Source organism: Temnothorax curvispinosus, unplaced genomic scaffold (genome assembly GCF_003070985.1).
Source record: "Temnothorax curvispinosus isolate PA1 unplaced genomic scaffold, ASM307098v1 QBEX01005876.1, whole genome shotgun sequence".
Lineage (NCBI taxonomy): Eukaryota > Metazoa > Arthropoda > Insecta > Hymenoptera > Formicidae > Temnothorax > Temnothorax curvispinosus.
Window position 1 is genome coordinate 421,979 of NW_020215656.1, and position 22,167 is coordinate 444,145.

At 43.0% G+C, this 22,167-nt stretch overlaps 5 protein-coding genes across 8 annotated transcripts in view; 4 read left to right on the top strand and 1 right to left on the bottom strand.

Moving 5' to 3' along the window:
• Window positions 1-9,162: 9,162 nt before the first annotated feature.
• Window positions 9,163-10,535, top strand: LOC112455188 (ER membrane protein complex subunit 8). The gene is made up of 5 exons (XM_025016965.1): window positions 9,163-9,421; window positions 9,690-9,766; window positions 9,856-9,925; window positions 9,999-10,093; window positions 10,202-10,535. The coding sequence occupies exons 1-5, from the start codon at window positions 9,218-9,220 to the stop codon at window positions 10,371-10,373; spliced, it is 618 nt and encodes a 205-aa protein (XP_024872733.1). The 5' UTR covers window positions 9,163-9,217; the 3' UTR covers window positions 10,374-10,535.
• A 393-nt stretch (window positions 10,536-10,928) lies between these two features.
• On the top strand, window positions 10,929-12,657 carry LOC112455191 (PITH domain-containing protein CG6153). The gene is made up of 6 exons (XM_025016972.1): window positions 10,929-11,183; window positions 11,543-11,727; window positions 11,823-11,866; window positions 11,935-12,009; window positions 12,115-12,219; window positions 12,358-12,657. The coding sequence occupies exons 2-6, from the start codon at window positions 11,557-11,559 to the stop codon at window positions 12,557-12,559; spliced, it is 597 nt and encodes a 198-aa protein (XP_024872740.1). The 5' UTR covers window positions 10,929-11,183; window positions 11,543-11,556; the 3' UTR covers window positions 12,560-12,657.
• A 38-nt stretch (window positions 12,658-12,695) lies between these two features.
• Window positions 12,696-14,144, bottom strand: LOC112455192 (thioredoxin reductase-like selenoprotein T homolog CG3887). The gene is made up of 4 exons (XM_025016973.1): window positions 13,742-14,144; window positions 13,392-13,521; window positions 13,124-13,313; window positions 12,696-13,046 (listed from the first exon to the last, which is right to left on the bottom strand). The coding sequence occupies exons 1-4, from the start codon at window positions 13,870-13,872 to the stop codon at window positions 12,916-12,918; spliced, it is 582 nt and encodes a 193-aa protein (XP_024872741.1). The 5' UTR covers window positions 13,873-14,144; the 3' UTR covers window positions 12,696-12,915.
• Window positions 14,145-14,311: 167 nt separating this feature from the next.
• On the top strand, window positions 14,312-17,513 carry LOC112455190 (conserved oligomeric Golgi complex subunit 6). 2 transcript variants are annotated; one of them, XM_025016969.1, is made up of 9 exons: window positions 14,312-14,852; window positions 14,966-15,240; window positions 15,312-15,456; window positions 15,545-15,756; window positions 15,841-16,064; window positions 16,140-16,531; window positions 16,598-16,759; window positions 16,878-17,039; window positions 17,114-17,513. In XM_025016969.1, the coding sequence occupies exons 1-9, from the start codon at window positions 14,775-14,777 to the stop codon at window positions 17,345-17,347; spliced, it is 1,884 nt and encodes a 627-aa protein (XP_024872737.1). In that variant the 5' UTR covers window positions 14,312-14,774; the 3' UTR covers window positions 17,348-17,513. The 2 variants fall into 2 exon arrangements, with proteins under 2 accessions (XP_024872737.1, XP_024872738.1); XM_025016970.1 differs by lacking the exon at window positions 17,114-17,513 and having other exon boundaries at window positions 16,598-16,766; window positions 16,878-17,026.
• Window positions 17,514-17,788: 275 nt separating this feature from the next.
• LOC112455196 (serine/threonine-protein kinase N) overlaps window positions 17,789-22,167 on the top strand; it is a 30,744-nt gene continuing 26,365 nt past the window's right edge. The window contains exon 1 of one of the 3 annotated variants that reach the window (XM_025016979.1): window positions 17,789-18,255. In XM_025016979.1, coding sequence (XP_024872747.1) covers window positions 18,232-18,255 — 24 coding nt within the window. In that variant the 5' untranslated portion in view covers window positions 17,789-18,231. Of the gene's footprint in view, window positions 18,256-18,415; window positions 21,331-22,167 lie in introns of those variants that run through there. The other 2 variants (XM_025016977.1, XM_025016980.1) reach the window with 2 other exon arrangements.

Consider the following 22,167-nt stretch of genomic DNA (forward strand, 5'->3'; position numbering starts at 1 on the left):
CATTTTAACGCTGAAAGCTCGATTCTTTGATCTACGCGGTTTAAATCACAACGATGCTCGCAATAATACATTGGCATCGCACGTGAGCTCGCGTAAGCAATAAAAAGAGGTAAAAGAGGCTGGAGGGCGAGGAACTGGCCGCCGAATTGGCGATTGCAAATTGCGGGCCGCATCCGTGAAGATGGCCTCCAGAACGAAGAGGCGAGACCGGGAGAACGTAACTGGAAGAGGACGTGAAAGAGGAGGGCTGTGGAGGAAAGGCAAAGGCAGAATGCAACGAATTCGAAAAGAGCGCGGAACCCTGCGCCTGCATACGTAATGCCATCGAGCTATTGTCAACCGGCGCCGGCCCCCTTTTGTCTACCAGGGGGGAGAGGGAGAGTTAAGCCCGCGCCCTCAGTACCGCGAGCCGCAGGAAAATTCTGATCGCGCCGATATCGATCTTCGGCCGATCATTTGCATGCTCATTGTTCGACGACGCCGGCGCAACGAACAATATTCCCGTAGTCGCGAGCTGCCCAAACCGATTTCCTTCAACCCTCTTTAACGTCGGGATGAGACACGCGAATATGTCACAAGGAAAGCGTTGCACGCATGCAAGGGTAAATATAAATATGGTTGAACAAGGGACGATCCAAACGCCCGTAAAACGATCTCTGCATAAGAAATGTACAATTTTTATCGTTTATCGTATTAAATTATATATAACAAGCAATATCTTTATAATTTGATTAGAAAATTGTGCTTTGTTATTTGTTCTTTTTAATATATTGAGATATTAAAATCTCAAATTTCCTTTTTAAAATAAAAATGTAGCACTATTTTTGACTGAACTTTTTGCATCTCGTACGAAAAGCGGAGCCTTCTCCGTGATGTGTCGACAAACGGGAAATAGGGAGATGAGCAATAGGATGGGAGAAAACGGCGCAGAAGTAACGAAAGGAGATGGAGAAAGAAAGAGAGAAGGAGATACATCGCTGCACATATTTTTATGTCATAGCGGTAGAGGCGATGCATTGTTGTCGCGAGACAAAAGCAAATGTGGCGGAAAAATTGCGGGGAAAAGACGAGGTGCGGGGTTTCGTGGTGTTCGGGACGAGTGTCGGAGGGTTGAAACGAGTGGAAGAGGACATGAAGATGAGCTGGAGAGAGAGAGGAAGAGAGGGACAAAATAGAATGGGTTAATGTAGGATCTCGCGCGATTACTTGACGATTATTTTCACCGAATGTTCCGTGAAATCCACGCACGACAGTGTACAAGTCACTCGCGTAAACAAGATCGCATAAATAATGGTTATCATAAATTTAAACAAATTATGAGAAGGAGAAAAATGGGACGTGTCAACAAATTTTAACGGAACGCGAAGAACAAGCAATTTACAAGTAATCATGCTTCTATAAAAGTGTATTTCATGATAAAATTTCTTTATAATTAGATAACTTGTAATTATGAAAGCTGTCAAATTTATAGAGAGAAGATTGACATCCCTGAAGCCATTTAGTCGTACATTTATGCAAAATGTTGGCGAGCAATTCCTTCCGCGCGTTTCCCGAAACTTTCGAGAGCCTGACGAAACGACTCTAACACGGTACACTGACGATTAAAAAAAGAAGCGCTCGAGAGGAGACGCAGCCACTACAATTAAGGTAGTCAGCCCGTGACTCGTTCCATTCAGGGAATTGGCCCGCACAGGCAATGAACTATCGAGCAGAATTGAGAGTCGGCAAGGAGATTTCGCAGATTATCAAGCATCAGTTGCTGGGAAGAATAAGCAACCGCCAACCGTCATTTAACTTTAACGCTCCAACTGCCCAGCTCCGTCCCCGGCTACCCCCGAGGGCTTCCGCCCGTCCATGCTAATTAAATCTGCCTACGTATATTCCCCTCTATCGGCTCTCTGCTACTTGCATCCTATACAACGCAAATTCTCGGCCGGAGCCGGCTCGACGATCCTGCAAGCATGCTATTTATGCGCGCACGATAAACTAGGTGCTCTCACTTTCACCTCGATCCACTTTTGTTCCCGTCGTATCGAGCCCGTCACTCCAACCGTTCGCAAAAATTAATCCCTCGGAACTTATTTTTTGTTTCCCGGAAGCATTTTTTTTATAATGCACAACGGGGCGTGTAAATAAAATTTCAAAATTAAAGAGAATTTTGTAGAAGAATTTTGTTACAAGAAAAATATAATTGAATAAGAACTGACATAAATGTATAACATTACATACAAATACATTATTCTAATATGAAGAGAATGGGACGGACTTTAGAATTCACACGCATGCTGTTATAAGAGTAAATGCGTTATCAGTATCATTTGGATAATTTTCATCTCGTACGTAGACTACTTCTTTCGACGTCAGCAGTCGGAACTGTGTCTTAGCGATGGTATTCTCTTATTCATTTGATTCAGCTATACGGCTTACACTCGACGAAGCACAGAGTAAAACGCAAGAGTATGTGTTATTCGTTTCCACAATAGCGTCATTGTTGGAGCATTGTGCTTCCACCCCATTCCGTAGATTCGTCGCGAACACTTTACCTCCTACCCCTGGACCGTTCACAAATACACACGCACCGGGTTGCTTTACACGCACGAGATCCCCTTTTCACCCGTTTCTTCTTCTTCTTCTTCTTCTTCTCTTTCCTCTATATCTATTTCACCTAATATTTTTTTCTCTTTCCTTTTATGTGCTAGTAAGTATCTCATGGTTTCGCTACCTTGCCCATTACCTTGCACAGGAAAGAAGCACAGAGTCTCTTACATCATCGATATCGACTACTCCCAGCGATTGCAACAATAATTTTTTGTCCCATCCTTCTAAGATAAATTTTTTTTTTTTTTTATGAATTATAATTGTTTCTTTCTTTGTGAATATATTTATGAGCTCTCTATAAAAAATTTGTCGATTCGTTCTTTTGAATTTTTAAGTTATAAGAGACGAAAAATTGTCTAATTTCCGTTTCTGTTTCAAGTTTAAAGAAATGATGATGGTCGACATATTTTCTGGCTTCTTCGCAAAAGTTGCGAATGTAAACGCCTGCGTCCAGGCGAGCATAAACCCCGCGAATTACTATGGCTGTTCAGGAACGATGCCTGATTAACGACGGCGCGCGGCGCGACATTGTCCCGGGGTTGCTCGGAAAGGGGACAACGGACAGTAATGCGCTCATCTCTCAGGCACAATAGAACAATGCGTGCCATAAGTAAAACGCGTCCACTTTCACGAAATACACGCGGCCATGCGCGTGTAGGTGTACATTGTGCTATCGACTATAGCCTCGGTGCTCGCTTATGCGTATTTGCGACGAATCCTTAGATATTGTTATCCTAGGACTTTTGTGATAATCCTGTCTCAGATTCTGACGATGAGTCTCAAGTACAAACAGCTTGAAAAATAGGAGATGTACATATATCTGTCTTAACAACACATATGAAGATGTTTTAATTCTTTTTTTTTTAATTTATTTAAGTCTTTTGTATCTTATCATCGGATAAGATATAAAAATGTCATTTTGTTTAAATCTTTTTCACTTAGATCTTTCGAAAAAATGTACTTAGTAATAAGATAACTAGCAATAAGTACGAGTCGTCAATAAAAGAAAGTAACGTGTATAAGCCACTGTCAAACAATGCTCGGAAAGAATACGAGGAAGAAAGAGATGCTATCGTGTAACAATGTGGACAATAGATAAATGGTCACAACGAGAAACAAAGAGAAGAACGAAGATTGGTGGCGAACACAATGCCAAAGAATTGGGAAATCGTAATAGTCATAAAATTTAGGCATCTAAGGTTGTTTTATCTGGATCAGATGCTTTTCTGACGTCACCTCTGTCATCCAGCTAAAATCAAACATTAATTAATTAAGTACAAGAGATAAAATTCCACCTAATAATTCTATCAAAATAATTACAAGCACTCGCGTGATACCGTCATATACAACATTTTCTTAATTAAACGAATCGCTTATAAAAGGGAAAAACGCAGCTATCGACGTTTAATAGAAGGCAAGTCGAGTCAACAGATCCGATGACCTCAAACCTCCAGGCGCTTTTAATCATCGCGCATCTGGATAACAAAACGGGTGGCGGTTAAGGTGCATCCACGGGCAAAGCGGGGCTACCACGTGAACGGGTCCGTCTACGATGAGCTTTATGATTGAAAGAGAGAACGGTAGGGTGGGCTAACAATGCGTAGGAGCGAGAAGGAGAATGTCAAGTGGACATTGTTGACGGTGACAATGCCGCTGAAATTGCCGGAGGACAAAGAGGTCTTATGATGATGCTGCTGGCGAGCGAGCGAGCGAACGGGCGAATAGAGCGAGTTGCTCGTGGACAGGGACACCACTGTATTCTCCGCTTCACCCTTTGCCACCAATCCGCCGCTCCTCCTCGCCCCGTCGCGCCGTTCCTTCGCCACTTCCCATTTCCTCTCCTCCGCGACCCCCGCATTATCCGTCATTCTCGAACTCCGGTATTCCGATATCGCGTGCGGCGTCGTGCCGTTGCCCGTTGTCGCGGCATCTTCACTCGCGAATTACCTAGTCACCATCGTCCATTAAACCCTTTAAACGAAAACCGTTTCTTCTCTAATAGAGTACTAATACGTATGCCGGATACTTTTTCCGATGTTTTTATTCGAAAATGATAACGGAAATCACGTATTCTTTTTTTATAAAATAAGGTAGTTTCAAACCTTACAAATTGTCATACTTAAAGGGAGAAATTTTCAGGTGTATGCATTATTGCGTATTATTAAAAAATTAGAGCAATCTTCAATCGCTACTGGATTAAATTTCATATTCGCCATAATGAAACAGTCCTTCATACTCGGTTGGACAACTTCTTTCAATGTTATTACTCCCTCGGGAAGAACTTGACCCTTTTAACGAAGGGTAATTCGTGACCTTTGGGCGAGCGGAAGAAATTTATCGCGTTCATTAGGGTAAACTCGAGTAAGATGGCCATAGAGGAAAGATGGCCAACCTGTGTTCTTTCAATCTAGCTCGCCATATGAAACATTGAATGAATATGAGTTAACCATCTTTCCTGTACCTATGGCCAATATGACCATCTTACCCGAGTTTATCCTATACGGATCTTTTCTTTATAATCATCTTGTAAATAGCATTAAATTTCTCGAGTCATTCGTTCGCTATTAATTTTAACTTTGTGCGCGAAATCTGCATGCACAAGATGTGAGCCGATAGGGTGCATCCCTGTTGACACTATATTCTTTTACGTGCAAAGTAATTAATGTCGGTCAAGAAAATCCAATCATCAGGATGGCAAACATTTTCTCTCTTTAAATAGAAGAATATTTAAAGTATGTGAAAGTTCAAGGCCAAGTGACTGTTTTCTCTGCATATGTGTATCCATTGTATTATCACCGCGAATGCATGCTGCGTACTCATATATGCACGTAATCGAGATGATTTTATATATGTATATATTAAATGTATATATTATATATCTTTTTGAATTTAACAACTTCCATGCTCGTTATTGGCCGTTAACCTTCATTAATATTATTATATATATATATATGTATACTCTATATACTTTTTATTTATATATGTATATAGAGTACATGTATACATCTATATATTACATATATATCACCAACGTTCTTTGCTTTCATTCGTTCACAGAAAGAAGTAAAGAGCTTTGTCGCCGCGGCATCAAAAGCTTGAATAACGCGACGATGAAAGAAGGAAGTATCGGTACAAGAAACTGCACAGTGAATACTGAAAAGAATGTTGTCGCGAGGAGAACGGCGGCAGATGAGGGGGATGAAAGAGTTAAGAAAGAGAGCGAGCGAGCGACATTGCAAAAAAGAAGGAGCAGATAGAAAGAAAGGCAGAAAGAGAGCGAGAAGGACGGCGGGGAGGAACGGGAGAAAAAGAGGGACGCGCTCTCTGAGAAGAAAACCTTTTGAGGGAAAGTGATGAGCATTTCTGTGGGAGATCTAATACAACTGTCCGAGATAGACATCGAAAGAAATTAAAATGTTTCATAAATTAACAGCGCGTTATTATAAGTTATACTGTTGAAAAAAAAAAATGATTATTTATCACATTGATGTTTATCAGGAAAACTTAGAAGTAGATTAATTAATTTCTATCATTTCAAAAGTGATTGTTGAACTTGAGAGAGTATTCGAAAATATTACGCGGTAATAATAAAAATTAATTTAATTTTAGCCAGTATTTGAAACATTCATAGCAAAACTAACAAATTAAATCGAATTCTAGTCGAATCGTTTCCTTTTCAAACTTCAGATTCTCGAATGCTACGTTTATGATTTATAAAATCGAAGATAAAACTGTTAGGGAACGTATCCACCAGATGCTGTAAGCAATAACAACGAATGTTGAATAAAGAACAAAGTAACGGAATGCGTTAGAAAAGATTGCGCAGCGACAAAAGTGTCTGCGTATGCAGATGCGTCTACGTTTCGTGTCTGATTGCCGGCGCTATCCGCCGTCTCGCGTACGCGAGAACAGAAGCATTTCAACCTGCGTCCCATTGCAGAAGAGCGGTGGGCGAAACAATGTGGCTTTTGTGGGGCAAAAGAAACGGCGACGCCCGCCTAAAGAGAAAAGCTAAGAGCGATTGAAATACGCTCTCGTATGTCCGCCTTTCTTCCTCGGTTTTATTCCCGCCTCTTTCGAACCCCGCTACCGCGTTCGCTACAGTTGTTTCCGCGCCTTTTATATTTTGTATTACAATAAGCGGAATATATATGTGCGCTTGTGCAAGAGTGCAAGAATTCATATAGAATAAAAATGTTCCATCGGAAGTATCCCGTGATTGGGAAATAAAACAAAAATGCGACGTGATCTTTAAAAGGAAAATTTTAACGATATTTCTGTCGTCTCGAAAACACGCGTCTTCCGCGCTAAATTCGTAGATTTACGGACGTGAACTTGAAGATCGTCACTCACGACGAACGGCCGAGGAAGCTGCGGCGAGAGGGGATTTTCGCGGAGGGGCGAGAGGCAGGGTAAGAGCGAAAGAATGAGAAAGTAACGACGGTGGCTGGGGGACGGCGGGATGGTGGCGGTCGGCAATCGGGGGGATGGGTGTGTGTCGAAGGAGCGAGTATTGAGAGATGGAAGGGAGGGAGGGACACATGGGGAGGCGGTATGGGTGGTTGCAGGTTGGTAGTCAAGACTGCCTTCAGATTTCCAGAGTGAAGCATTGTGTTCCGAAGGCGCATTGTCCTCCCGTCGGCGGGAACTCGACAATGCCGAGTCCGTAAGTTAGTAACCCTACCGTAAAAACTTATCTCCACCCCCGAACCATCGACCTCCAGCCTCCGTGATTCCGTTCGATTTCCAACCTGCCCCCCCCCCCCCCCCCCCCCCCCCCCATCCATTGGCGCATTCTCCTGGGCCCCGGCGTTCCGGAGGACGTGTATCTTTCTCTCGCTTCCTCTGCCTCCCTTTTCAGATTACGGCAGAACAATTCCGCGCCGCGGTTCTGACGTCTTCCTTCTTGCGGAATCAAGCCAACCGTCGCGTAACGAATTCGTTCCTCGCGGCCGAGAACGGGTGTATCTCCCGTTCGTTTCCTTCGCCGCGAGTATATCTTTAAATTGGAGCTCTAACAGCGACTGGTCCGGATCACGCTCTGCATCGCGCCGCCTTCTGTAAAAAGTATCAGAAATTAATTTTTTTGATAAGTATGATTAAGAAAACGAAAAAAAAACATTCTCCGACATTGTTTTGCGCGTTGCTGTTATCTTCTCACTTTTACACCCGATAACGCAATTGCGATTAACCCGATTGCGTCTTCTTAGCAGCTAAAATTGATAACATATATATATATATGAGCGTTCGTCACTGCGCACCCAATGATGTGCGTTAATTGTATCGACGATTCGTGAGTATCGCGGGAAGCGAACACACACAATGGGGCACACGGCGCGCGATTCCGAGAGTCGGAAGTGAACGTTCCGGGGAGCGGATACAAGCATCAGGGGTTGGCGGGTGGTCCTCTCCTCTTCTCACTCTCTCTCTCTCTCTCTCTTTCCCGTTCGAACTCAAGTTGCCGGCCGGCCGGACAGCGCTCGGTCGCCGGACAAAGCTCCTCTAATTGTCCCTATCAGCGACGAAGAATGGACGGCGGGCCTGCCTCTGACAATTTCATTTGTAATTTGCATAAGGCTTATTAAAATCACAATGAGCGAGGAGTCGCGGCGTTGCTGCGTCGCGCGGCGATGACCGGCGATCACGGGGACGATCGCGAGAACGATGCCCTATAGCGCGTACCCCTCATAATCTTTTTTAGAACCGCTTATACCGGAGTGGAGGATATAATCGCGTTATATGTACATCGAGTGACGCCGATTGCACCGGTTGTGCGATGTTAACACCTTTTTGCAAGTTGCTATTGCTCTGCCTACAATCCTATGTATACATATGGCGTGTCAGACCTGCACACAAGTGCAATCTCGTTTAACAAACGTACGAGCGTTTCTTATAAAGAGATTTTCAAGGCTATAATTCAGAAACTAATCATGGAAAGTTGATGAAATATTAGACTTTTTATCAGACACAGAATTAGAACATATTACAAATTTATCGAACATTCTTCTCGTTAGTATCATGTGGGGTTTTTTTTTTATATTAAATATGTAGTAGATTTAGTTATTTTATTATTCTTGCTTTGAGATATGCAGATATGTACAGACGGCGTCATTATAAAATACTCCGATTCTCTAACGACAAACGTATGCGTAAACTCTGCTCTAACAGAAAAGCTGCAAGCTTATTGGCTAAAAACTGTGCGATAGCCAATGAATTTGCAGCCTTTCTGTTAGAGCAGAATTTGCGCATACGTTTCTCGTTAGAGAATCGGGCCCCCCTTGGTCCCCAAAATTAGATGCGTTTCGGAAACTCACTCTTCGTCTCTTTCTAACTGTTTCCCTTAGAAAGAGACAAAGAGTGAGTTTCCGAAACACATCCAATTTTGGGGACCAGGCATTAATGACGTCGTCTGTACATCTTCGAGAATCGTTTATGAAAAAATAAATTAATTGGGAACATTTTTTTGCTGCGCGTCCGCCAGTCCGCTATGTATATAGGGAGAAAAGGCATAACGTTCGCCGCCCTGGCAATCGCGATATTCGCGATCTGTTGGCAATACTGATTCACTCCGGTCTCCTCGCGTGACGCGTCTGCTTGCGTTTACAGTGCACCCTTGACGATGACGAATGTTTTCTTTTCGCCCCGCGCGTACTGCAAAATCATTTTACACGCAGCCAAATACCCGCATTGTGCAATAAATGGCCTGCTGCTCGGCAAACAAAAGAGCAAGGACGGCAGGGCGGATCTGTACATCGAGGATGCGATACCTTTATTCCATATATGCCTACATGTTTCCCCAATGGCGGAAATAGCGCTTACTTTGGTAAATATTTCACGGATACTCGTTACCGCGGTGAAGCACTTCGCGAAATTGCACTTGCTGTCGCGCCTCCTTGGGCACGGTACCTCGGCACGCGCGAAAATCAGGGTGTGACGTGGACGTGTCAGTCCATCCTAACCTATATCTATACCACAAGGACGAAACGTCACAGCGAGTGATCGCGCGCTCTACTTTTTTCATTATATTGCAAAAGTTTCCGTTCGAAATGCTAGAACAATAATCCTGTAATGTTAATTTAATGTTGCAACAGGTGGACCAGTTAGCTGCAAGCAAAGGCCTTATACTGGCAGGTTATTACCTGGCTAACGAGAATATAAATGACTTAAGGTACCTTGATATTTTCTTTTTAATGTAACTAACATCCCTTTTTTTTACATTGCATTGAGTACTGATTCACCTCTATGTTCTTCATGCAGTACAGATAGACCAGCCCACAGAATAGCAGACAAAATCGCAGAGAACTTTAATAACGCGCTGCTGGTAGTGGTATGTTTATCAGTCGACACGTCAAAACGTTTTACAAACTTCTACAAACTTTATTGGTTTTTACTGTTATCAGGTGGATAATCGAGAAGTGACTCTAGGTATGGGATCGAGTCCGTTGAGAATTTCGCAATCTGTAGAGGGAAAATGGAAGCCAAAGGATATGGCAAAGTAATTATTAATTATATATTTTGAAGATTATGCGGAAAAATCATGACCCTTGAAATTCAACTTGATAGAGTTCTTTTGCTCGGGCATAAAATATTTTTCTTGTTGCAGTATAATTTACGAGGACGATGTTGCACACACAGATGCAATGTATTCGTTACTGAAGGCAGAGGAGTATAGGAATCTGGTCGACTTCGACAACCATCTCGATAACATCGCTCTTGATTGGCAAAATCAGAAACTAAATAAAATAATCGACGAGGCTGTTGACAAACACACATAAGAGATGACAATGCAACCATTCCACAAACATAGATCATACAAAGATTGTTTTATTTATATGTTATGTTGCACTCTATCTATATTTCATTCACACTATATGCAAAATAACAAATGTACATACGCTATAGAATTTATAAAATGAATATCACCTGTTTTTAAAATATCAGAGCTTTTACCTATTATCCTGTAATCTCCACTCTTTACAAGTAGTCCTTGTATTATCTTTTTCAAGAGAAAGATCTCCCTTGGATTCAGTAATTTTATAAGTAACATTTAGATTTGATAGACATTGAATTTAAAAAGACGTGACTATTATTTTCTATATAAATGCAGTATATTTTTATAACAGTATATTATTTATATTTTTTTCATTTTATGTATTATATCCTGTATATTTTTATGGAAAATCCCTGAGAGCTGTAAACCCGATTTTGAAAATCGTACGAACGATAAACTTCATAATTGAATGAGAAAATAATGAAAGATAACTCTTATTACGGGATGGGTTTGAAATGAGAATGTATATGTATATACATACATCGATTTACAATTCTACGGCCAAAACATTATTTACCGACCGGTTAAGTAGGCAGGTTGAAGGAGAGGGAGCTTCAATGTAAATAATTTCTCCGGACAGTTTAATTCCACATTTATCCTTGTATTTATTCGACTTTCAACTGCCAAAGGAAGTTCTACCATTTGCATGTAAAATATTGTTTTATTGCAATTGTAACGACAGTTATCAGGACAATCTTGTTGTGTGGACTTAACCTCCAGTTTAGTAACGTCTTACGTTCGTAAAGAAATCAAGGTAAAATGACAAATACTTAAAATATAGATAGTCATTCCCTTCATAGAGAGCAACACAATATTTTAAACATAATATTGGGAATACGAGCAAATTATTTATCTATAATTTGTGTACTTTTTGAAAAAATGAGTGGAAAATATATGTTCTAATATTTAACTCATATAATTTATAATATTTGATATTAATGATGAATGTTATACTAAGATATCATTCGTTATATTATATAACAGTACTTGTAATCGCCATGTATATAAATATATAATTTATTTGGAATTTAACAAATTTTTCTTTTAAGTGATTTTTTGTTTACTTTGTATATATTCAAATATTCATGTCTTTGTATTTTTTATTGTTAACAGGGTCCACACGGATAATGGAACATCGATGTAATTGTGGTAGTGCACATGATACAACAGAATTAGGAGTCAGTTACAATTTATTCGAAAAAATAGATAAAGATAGAGTGGAGTGCCTAAACGAGCACGAGGAAGGCAGTGGTGCCAGGGTCTTCAAAACGTGGGAAGAAAGACTAGATAGATCAGAGGTGAGTTCTATGATATTTCTGTATTATAAATATCAAGTATACCTTAATATTTTTACGAACCTTTCTACGGAATCTTTTCTCTATTTTACTTCTAGTACGTTCAAAGTGATGTCGATCCTGAGCTTCTATTTAACATACCGTAAGTATTCTGATGCAATTTTTGTGAAAATGGATCAATATCTCATTACATTTTAATTTCTTTTGCAGTTTTACAGGAGATGTAAAGTTAAAGGGTCTTATTGTAGTTGGAGATGACGAGTATTTACCCAAAACAGTAAAACTGTGAGTATAATTAAAGTTTCTCAAAAATAAAAAGAATTTATATGTCGACATTCAAGATGCAAAGATGAATGATAATGTGTTTCAATAAATTTATGTATGTTATAGATATAAAAACCGGCCACATATGCTATTTGATCATGTAGGTACTAGCCCAGAGCAGGAATTTGAATTAATTACAGATTCATATGGAATACATGAATATCCTATAAGGTAATTGTACGGTTATTTTTGTTTGTATATTTTTAAATTTAAGAATTTTTATAACACAACTGTAATTGCATACCATATTGTTTGTATGAGATATTAAAAATACACAAAAATGATGTGCTATATAAATTATCATTACAGAACAGTCAAGTTTTCATCAGTGCAGCATTTGAGTCTTTACTTCACTGGCGACGAAGAACAAGTTAAAATTTATTACATCGGTCTCAAGGGAGAATGGACACCAGCTCACAAACATGGCGTAACCATTTGTACATACGAAGCACGTCCCCTAATCAGTGATCATCCAAAAGATTTTAGTGAGGTCGGTAAGATAATTAAATGATATCTGGATTGAAACCCGTTTTTGAGATTCTGGTATTGAAAACAGGAAACGGATACGATTGTAAAATAATGTATTTTCTATATTCTGTCATGAAAATTCGATATAATATGGATGTTTTTGAATAAAAGTCCTGTAATAATAAGAAATTCTGGTAACAGTTTTATTTCAATTACACTTATATGTTCGTAGTCTTATTGGAATTATGCTCTATGATAAGATGTACATTAAAGACCTTACTTACTTAACAAATATATTGTACATCATTTCCATCACATTACACCATTAGTAAACCTTCCTGGCATGGTACACGGTTTAGATTGATCGATTTTAGAATATAAAATAACACATTATATGTCTTACGTTTGGAATTTGATCTTTCCTACATCCATTTCTGAGAATTGCATATCTAGGTGAAAATCAATTATTTGAAATAATTCCAATGGTTGTGGTATCCTGCCGGTTTCGAGCTTCGACCAAACAGGAACGTCTGAAATATATCAGATGCGATCAAGTATTTCACATGATGCTCGATGTTAACAACGACTTACAACTGAATATACTTACCATTGAAATGTATTTCAAACGCACCCGAAGAAATCAATTGGCCCTCTATGGCATTGCCAATCAGAAAAATCAATATACAGGAATAAAAACGATTATTTATACACCACTGCCATATGGATGTTAGGGGCAGACCAAAGTTGAATCTTCCACTTCCACATATTAGAATGATTATCAGTATTTTCAACGTTCCCTAAATACAAATTTATAAATGAGACATATATACAGCAGCATAAATCGCAGAAAAGTATCAGGCAATGAATTTAATTACCAGCGCTTTGGCGATTAACATATTATGACCAGGTGGATTAAAGTTCTCGCCTTCCACATGAAGTTCTGGATACTTCTGCTTAAGAATACTCACATATTGTTCATAAGCTTTTTTATAACCGCACGAATAGCTGCAACAGAGAAACGACAAATTAATTATTTACCGACGAGCCTGAAGATGAACAATAAAATCCACGATGTCTCTAGATTTATGTGAGAAGTCTAACAAGTGTCTTATTTAATCGCGTGTGTAATTTAACGGCGGACGATCGTTGCGCGTCCATTATCTTATAGGACGCACGCCTCCGGGCGCCTCCGTGAAAATCAACAAGAGAGATCGCCGAAGCTCACCAGTAAAAGAACTTCAGGGTCGGCCCGGTTTTTGCGCCGAGTTTGGTTAACGGCGCCTCGTCGCCGCTGTTCGCCTCTATGCTGTGCGCCAGCAAAACCGCGAGGGCACACAGGCGTATTAACCAGCGCATATTTATCCTATCCTTATCAATTCATTGAAGAAGACGGCCCCACACCTCACCGTCCACGCGACGACCAGACGCAACCGACGCAACTAAACGCATCGAATTACTGCATGGCACCTATCCTATCAGCCTGGAGTATTCTCTCCCTCTCTCCCCTCTGTCTCTCTTTCTCTAACGTGTGTTGTTTGCGTGGGGAGTACCGAAACTTATCGCGAGCCCTCTAATTTCCCAATTATTGCCGCAGAACGCCGTTATCGCAACTGATACCGTCAGATTTCGACCCGACCCAGTTGAGAAGTGAATTTTCGCCTGTCATCGACAAGAATACAAATTGTTCTCACTCTGACAGGTTGCCTCGTACGCATGCTTCGCTCGCGGCGGCAGCGCTATTGGCCGCCCTCGGACAGCCGTTTTGGCCGGAGGTTGTCGTCGTTGTCGGTTGTCGGCTGCCCGTTTTCCACGTCGACGACGTCGCAGAAGCGATTTCGCGCTCGTTTCTCGTCTCTCACCACGGAAACGCGAGAGATCGCCGGTTTCCGAAAAACGCGCGCTTGAATATGGCTCCAACAGCATGCATTTTAGCGATCCTTCGACGATCTCGAAAGATGTAAACGAGAGTTTCGGGAGTCTTCTACTCCGGCTGTCGAAGGATTCTCGTGCGACATAGCGTTGCCTAAATACGAGCGTCCCGTTAATTGGGAGGGTTAAATAATTTCGATCGTACGGATCGCAGATCACAGCATTTACAGCCTCCCGCGCGACATCGGCGTTCCGAAATTCATCGAAACGGACTGTTTCGATCTTCCTGACCTGTCCTCACTCCTCTCAGATGACGTGTACACGTTTGACATGGCTTCGTTGACATACCCGCGTAGGTTATGTGCAGCTGATAAACTCCAAGATCCGCGATGAGCGAGAAAAACATTAACTCCGCTTTAGTGCGGAGGGTCAACAAGTTGCTGGAATCCAGGGTGGAGCACGATAAGGTACGAATGAATAATGAATCCATCGATGATAAACGAGTCGATTATGTGGGAATCTCTCTTCTGCAATTTGGGTACGTTTTTGAGTACTGAATAATTCAGATCCCGTATTTTAGGACACGTTAGAAGCTTTGAAAGAACTGTCAACCTTCTTCACTGAGAACACGTTGAATTCCCGCCGAAATCTGCGGAGCAAAATAGAGAGAAGGAGCCTAGCGATAAACGAAGAATTCCTGGCCGCCTTCAAGCAGGTAAAGGGTGCTTTGGACGATGTTTATCAAAATGTTCTAGCGATGAACACGGCCGTGCAATCTATGACTAATCGCTTGCAAGTCACGAAGGCTCAAACGTCGCAACTGATCGAGCAGACCTCCAAGCTTCAGAGCGAAAGGTAAATAGGTATTTATAGGACGATACGCAGCTGTAGTTTCTAGGAAACTTATCGTTTATTTTTATCCCCAGTCAAGCGTTGACTATGCAGCAGGAGATCGCAAATGCATTTATCAGAAATTTCCAACTGACTCAATCTGAATTGAGCGTACTGCACGGATCAGCCAGAGAGTCGCCTATAACGGAGGAGTTCTTTTCTGTGGTTAATAAAGTACAGGTAGTACTGTCAAAGCTATTTGTCTTCAGTAGCGATAACTTGCTTCTGTTATTGTACTGTTATAACTTTGTTGGAATTCCTTTTCTAGGATATTCATGGTAAATGTAGAGTACTGATGCAGTCCGGCTATCAGACATTGGCCCTGGATATCATGCAAAGGATGACGTTGCTGCAAGAATCCGCGCTTGAAAGGTTATATCGGTGGACGCAAACTCAGTGTAAAAACATAGAAAACGAACGTTTGGTGCCGTTACTCATTAAGGCTATGAATAAACTACAAGATAGGCCAGTGTTATTTAAGTAAGACGATTAATGTTGAATTCAAGTATCACTTCTTTGAAACTGCTATTTTTATCACAATTGACACGCACTGAACATTGCTAGGTATATTCTGGATGAATACTGTGCGGCAAGAAGAACTGCTTTGGTGGGATCCTTCATAGATGCGCTAACATTAGGAGAAAATTTTGGTGGGACACCTAATCCTATAGAAATGCATGCGAATGATCCTAAGCGATATGTCGGCGATATGCTTGCTTGGTTGCATCAAGTGATCCCTGTAGAGAAAGAGAATATTCTTATTTTAGTGAAAGGCTGTGATAAAACGGGTAAGAAACTCTTTTTCTTCATCTTAAAAGCCTTTGTTAGGCTTAAATTGTTAAATATGAATTTGTTTATCGCAGATGTGTCAGATCAAGTGAAACAGGCGTTAAGTAATATCACGGAGGGATTATGTCATCCTTTAAAATCAAGAATAGAGCATGTTATAACTACAGAGGCGCCAGCAACAGTATTATATTCGGTTACAACCTTAATCAGATTTTACCACGCTATTATTGAACAAATCATACCCGACAGTGTCCTGGACCAGACATTGTCGGACTTATTAGTCTTGAGCGAAAAGAGTTTTCTAAGCAGGCTGCAGAGAGAAACGAGAATCGCTCTCGGGGAGCGCGCCGAGCCTCCCGGAAGCGATTTGGTCCCCGCTCCATCAGTCTCTAGACTATTGTCACTTCTAAATGAAATATTGTCGGTCGCCAGTATAGCTGAAGACAGGGAGAAAGATATGTTGCAGGTATATTCAGCAAAAATATTTTTCGCCTTTTTGCATTTACTTTATGTCGTTCTTTATGATCCATAGATCGTGTCGTGTATCATCGATCCATTACTTCAAGAAGTAAATGAGACGGCATCCAGATTGCCAACCGTGGATATGGCCGTTTATCTGCTCAATTGTATGCATCAGATACAATCGACGTTAGCATTGTACGAATATATGGATCAGAGATTAGAAAGGTTACAGGTGATTGGTTAGTTTGTACATTAGAGTTAGACGTAATAAGATAAAATTTATTTCTATTGCTTCATTTGGCGTTTACTTGTAAATTTTGACGATATCGTAATCAACTGTAACAATCTAGGCACAATCGGATGCGCAAATCGACACGCTTACGTCGGAGCAAGCTAGTTCTTTGGTCGCGCATTTAAATCTCGGCTCGATCTACACCATTCTGCAAGGACGCGATCAGGGACCGCTTTCGTCCATACCCGGCATGGATGCCCTCAGCGTGAAAGAGTTTACTGTAAGTGCTTCAATCTTCAATCGCAAATATAGAATAATATACGATTAACGACAGGCATTGATGCTTCTTTACAGAATAAACTGGAGGCATTTCTGGTGATGCCGGACGTCTTGCTGCTACCGCAAATAAGTTTGCTGCAGAGCAACAATCATCGCGTGATCACTCAGAAACGATCATTTGAAGTAATCGGAGCTATATATAGACAGTTGTACGACGCCTGCCACGACCCGAAGAATTTATACCAAAACCCTAGCGGTCTCTTTTCTAGAACACCCGAGGACCTCCTTCAGACACTAGTTTCTCAATAATTACATCTCCAAACTTCCAAAGGCATCGTGTATTATATACATACATGTACATATTTAAATGATAATGAAGTATACGAAAATGAGTATGCTTGATTCTTTATAAGCATGAAATGTTTCGAGCTTTTTAAACATTTTTAATCATTATTTTTAATAATCAATTAAATATCTTGAACTCTGTAAACAGTTTTAACACGTGTGACGTGCGTTATTTCCTTTGTCAAACGTCGGATTTGTAAAGGATCTCTTTGTTTAAAACTCCGGAAAGACGGGCGGATTTAGCGTCCCGCCAATGGCCGCGATTGGCGCGCGATTCTGGAGCGCAGGCGACGACGAGCGCCGATTGGTCGACGTTGTTCGCGTCGCCCGCGACGGCCGTGGGTCGGCGCACGGCGCCTCGCGCGGCGATTGGCCCGGCGTTTTCAGTCAGTCGCTAGTCCGGTGCGGTGGAATGTGGTCGCTTCCGCATTTTGTTCGCGAGCGCCGCGCGTCTTTCATTCATCCGCTCGTGTGGTAGTGCGTGGCTCGCCGTGCGCGAACGCTTTCATCGGCCTGATCGGCAACAAACGATCCCGCGCGTCGATCGTTTTGCCCGGGGGAACGGTCCCGCCGAGATCGCGTCTCCGCGGTCCGGGTACGGACTGTACGGAGTCTGTCGTCTCGCACACACGGGGTGGGCGACGTGAAATGCGGCGCCGTACGGCGGCGGGCACGGCGCCGACGCGACGCGACGCACGCAGCGCGATATAATTCCGGACCGCGGGCATCAAACGCGCCATGGACCTCGCCGTCCCGTCGACCCATCGACGCGCACAAAGGACGGATGGATAAGCGGCGGCAGTAGTGAGTGAGTGAGTGGAAAGAGCGTTATTGAGTGCGGGAGCAAGATGGCGGAATCGAGCTATTATCAGGTGAGTCTCCGCCGCGCGAGGCACTCCGTCTGCGCTCTCCGTCTCTCTCTCCACGCTCTCTTTGCGAACTGGCGCGCGTGCCCGACGTGTGCCCCCGCGACGTTGTTTCCCCCCGTGCGTTTACACCTTACACCCGCCGTACGCCGTAATCGCGCACCCTCTCCTGGGGCACGCGGACGGTCCTGGCTCCTCCCGGTTCGCGTTCTCACCTCTCTTTCCGCCGTTTCTCGCTCGCTCGTCCGCGACGCACATGCACTTGTACCCCGGGGCACAAGCGGGCTTTCCCCACCGACACGACGGGAACCGTCGCTGTTTTCGTGCGAGAATCGCGCGGCGAACCAGGCGTGACGGGCCGCCGCCGCGCCGCACATCTGATCTATGCGTCCGATTTTCTTCGCTCGGGCCAGCCCCGCTTCTTCGCCGTTGACTGTCTGGGTTAATTGACTCTGTTCCCGCTGTTCCCTTCGAGATTACGTTGCCACCTGTGCGACGTAGACGCGGGGGAGAAAATCCAGTTAACGAGGATCAAGCGACGTCGTCGGGGCGATCGGCATCCACCCGATCGCGAGGTTGCGGTTAGCGACTGCTCCGCTAACACGCCTATCATATATATTCACAACGTATACTTGCCATAGATAGTAAATTAATCTAATGATTGATCTAGGTCTGTCTGATCGGCGACTAAATCGTACGACCCAAGTCTCGGAGGAGAATTTTACCATGCCGGATTTTACGAGCGATATCTCTCGTCGAGGTTACTTTTCGACGCGGAAAGAGATTCGTCCTTCGACGATCGCAAAGGAGCACTCTTGCACAGCATCAGCGGGGATTGAAGCTCGCGACGGTGCCGGTCTCGCTCTCGCGATCGCTATCGTTCTACCTGACGAAGACGACGAGAAGGTGGCCGGTCGGCGCTAATCAGCGTCGGTGTAACCGGTCCTGACTGACTTTTCGCGCGCCGGTCGGTTCCTCCTCGGCAACACCTGCTCCTCTTGCGAGCGAGGCACGCGGGAACGAAACGTCTCGAGAGACACGCTCTCGGCCGCCGCAAGCGGATCACCGGAGACCTGTCCGCGCACGATCGGGCACGTTTTACGGTGAAGGCTTCGACAGACTTCGAATCCGAGATGATCGTCGTCGAGAGATCGCGGAGTCGGTTTTTGTCCCGAAAACTTTCACGCGTATAATCGCGAGTTGCGCTTAAAGATCCGATCTCGAAAGGTCGATTCTGTCAGATCGTTCACTGGCATCTTTCTCGAATTTCGCAGCGAATAGAATGTCGAGCGATGTTACGAGAATAATGTTCAATAATATTTTCAGTGATATCGACCGCATCATTTTTTTTTTTAAGATTTAATTTCACGGTGAAACGGGGAATATCAAATTGGTGCGGAAAAGTTTGTCGTTTTTCTTTCGTCGAACCGTGTACTAAAATATCTGTGGAAAACAAAATAAATAAGATAAAAATAAAGTTGGAGCTTTTTGAAAGGGGGAGTGAAAAACTTTCTATCTAGAGGGGAAAAACGTATACACGGAAAGTGTATCAAATTTCTTCAATTTTGCTGAAATTTTGTTCCGACAAACTTGGAGATCAATTTGGTGTAACAAATAAATTTTATACATCTCGAATTTCGTAAATGCTCCAGATTAAAAGTACAGTGACGATCAGTGATGCGCCAATGGATGAGTAATGAATCAGTAATTTAACGCTATCGCGGACGTCAGGATTCTCTAAATTTAGCATTGCGTGGTGGTTTCGAACCCAGGAGGCTCGCGCGGCATAGGTGAAATTCCCGCGCTGCTTTCACGATTTTCCCCGCGCGATTTCCTCGTGCGAGACGTTCGTCCGGGTGTAAAGGGTTTCCCTGACGTCGCGACGTCTGTTGACCTCCCGGGAATTATCGGCGCGGCACAAATATTGGCGGATTGCATGAAAATAGATCGTGCGTCAGGATGCCGGCCGTGCGCACGTTTTCGCACACGCGGCGAAAACCAAATTAACCATCCACTTTCATTATTCTCGAAGGCAGAGAAGCCGGGGGTTCTTCGTCGTTTCATATGCCCGTCTGGCAACGTCTTGACACGAGGAGGATTTGCGCAACTTGTACGATCGCGGATTGTGAATGAGACGTCGTAATTTCACGCGGTAACTTCGGGCTAACGCTTTTTAGCAGTAGCCATGTCGTTTCGACAGGTCTTCTGATGCTGTTTCTTGCACAATAGCACGATTACAATGTACATGCTGTACAAATTCGCGGATATTTTTTTCTCGAGATAAATTGAGTTTATCAAAGTCAGCACAACTTGGGTTGCGGTGTAAAGAACTTGGAAGCTTATGGTGGGAATTGATTATGCATTACGCTTCACATACGAATGATTGTTGATTTAGAGTCATAACAAAAAATTATATATGAAACGGTCGGATGGCAAGTTACGTGTTTGCTTCACGATAGGCTGTTTTTTTTTCTCGAAGATACCTTCTTCGTATTAGCATTGTAAGAAAACGATAAGTCCACGTTTTACAGTTGAGTAACGCTGTTATCGGCGCGGCCGAGATAAGAGATAACGGCGTCGCGCGCTGTCTTCTTGGTCAGTTCTACTTCTCAAATTCGAGGAGCTTGTCGCGCGCTGCTCCTCGGGTGCGAGCGGAGACTTTTTACAGTTAGCCCGCCCGCGTGACAGCGATAGTGTGCGAAATCGCGGAAATATATATGTCGCGCGGACGTGATATCGTAGATTTTCCACCGCAACAGGTGGCTGACGTTGACCTGCGGCCGCGCGCCCTGGAGATTACCGCTCCGATGACAGTGATTCAGCAGTGATTAATCGCGGTGGAACCTCGTGTGTGTGTGTTTGTTGCTCAGTGCGAATCTTAATGACGAGACGTTAAAACGTTTGCCTGCCGATATATTAGGCTCGCACGACAAAACGTAATACGCTAAGACTATAGGAGACGAGACTGTCCGGTGCGAGGCCGTTTCAAGGATGTCGTTTATCGCAGTGGACAGAAAGAAGAGGAGATCGATTTCGTGCATCTCACTAACCAAAATGACCGGCTCTAAATGGACTTGCGTGGTACGTTTCCGCCGACGCGCGACGGTATCGGTTCTGGATTGACTCGGGATGGATCTTTTATTTACCTCTAAATAAAAGAAATAAGGGCCGGTTGTTCCAACCTGTTGGTAAGCTAACCAATAGTTAAATCAATGCCTATCTTTGTCTAATGTAAAGGATAAACAAAGACGTATATATGATCTAACTATTAGTTAGCTTACCCCAGGTTGGAACAACCGACCCTGACTTTGGACTCTCGAAAATGAACCAGCAAATCGTGGTGATGAAAGGACTATGAGAGTAACAACGCGGTTGTTAGTGCGAGACTTTTCAGATTAACTGATTTCTTTCAAATCTTAACCATATAACGTTCCAGACGTTTCAGCTCCACCCTGAGTCATCTCCTCAACGGTATAAAAATTAAAATTAAAACCGTTGAAAATGGCTCAATGTGGAGCCGAGACGTTATATGGTGGAAATTTGAAATAAATCAGTTAATTTGAAAAATATCACGCACCAACAACCGCGTTGTAGCCCTGTACTCAACTCTCATAGCCTTTCGTCACCATTTTAACGCAAAAGTCAAGTGCAAACTCGCGGCCTCCGATTTACTCGCGATTCAAAGACGCGGTTGCACGTTGCACGTTGCTCGAAGTAGGTCACTAACACGTCCGTTAGAAGTTTGATCGAATACCCTTGGACGTTTCCACGGGCGAAGCAATTGTGTATCGCCACGCGAATTGACAACTAACCGACGCGACGTCCATTCATCACAATGGATGATGCTGTTTCGATGCCCGGCATTCGATGCGAGGGGAGAGACCGCGGGAGACCGATACTTTCTCCTGCGTGTGTTGT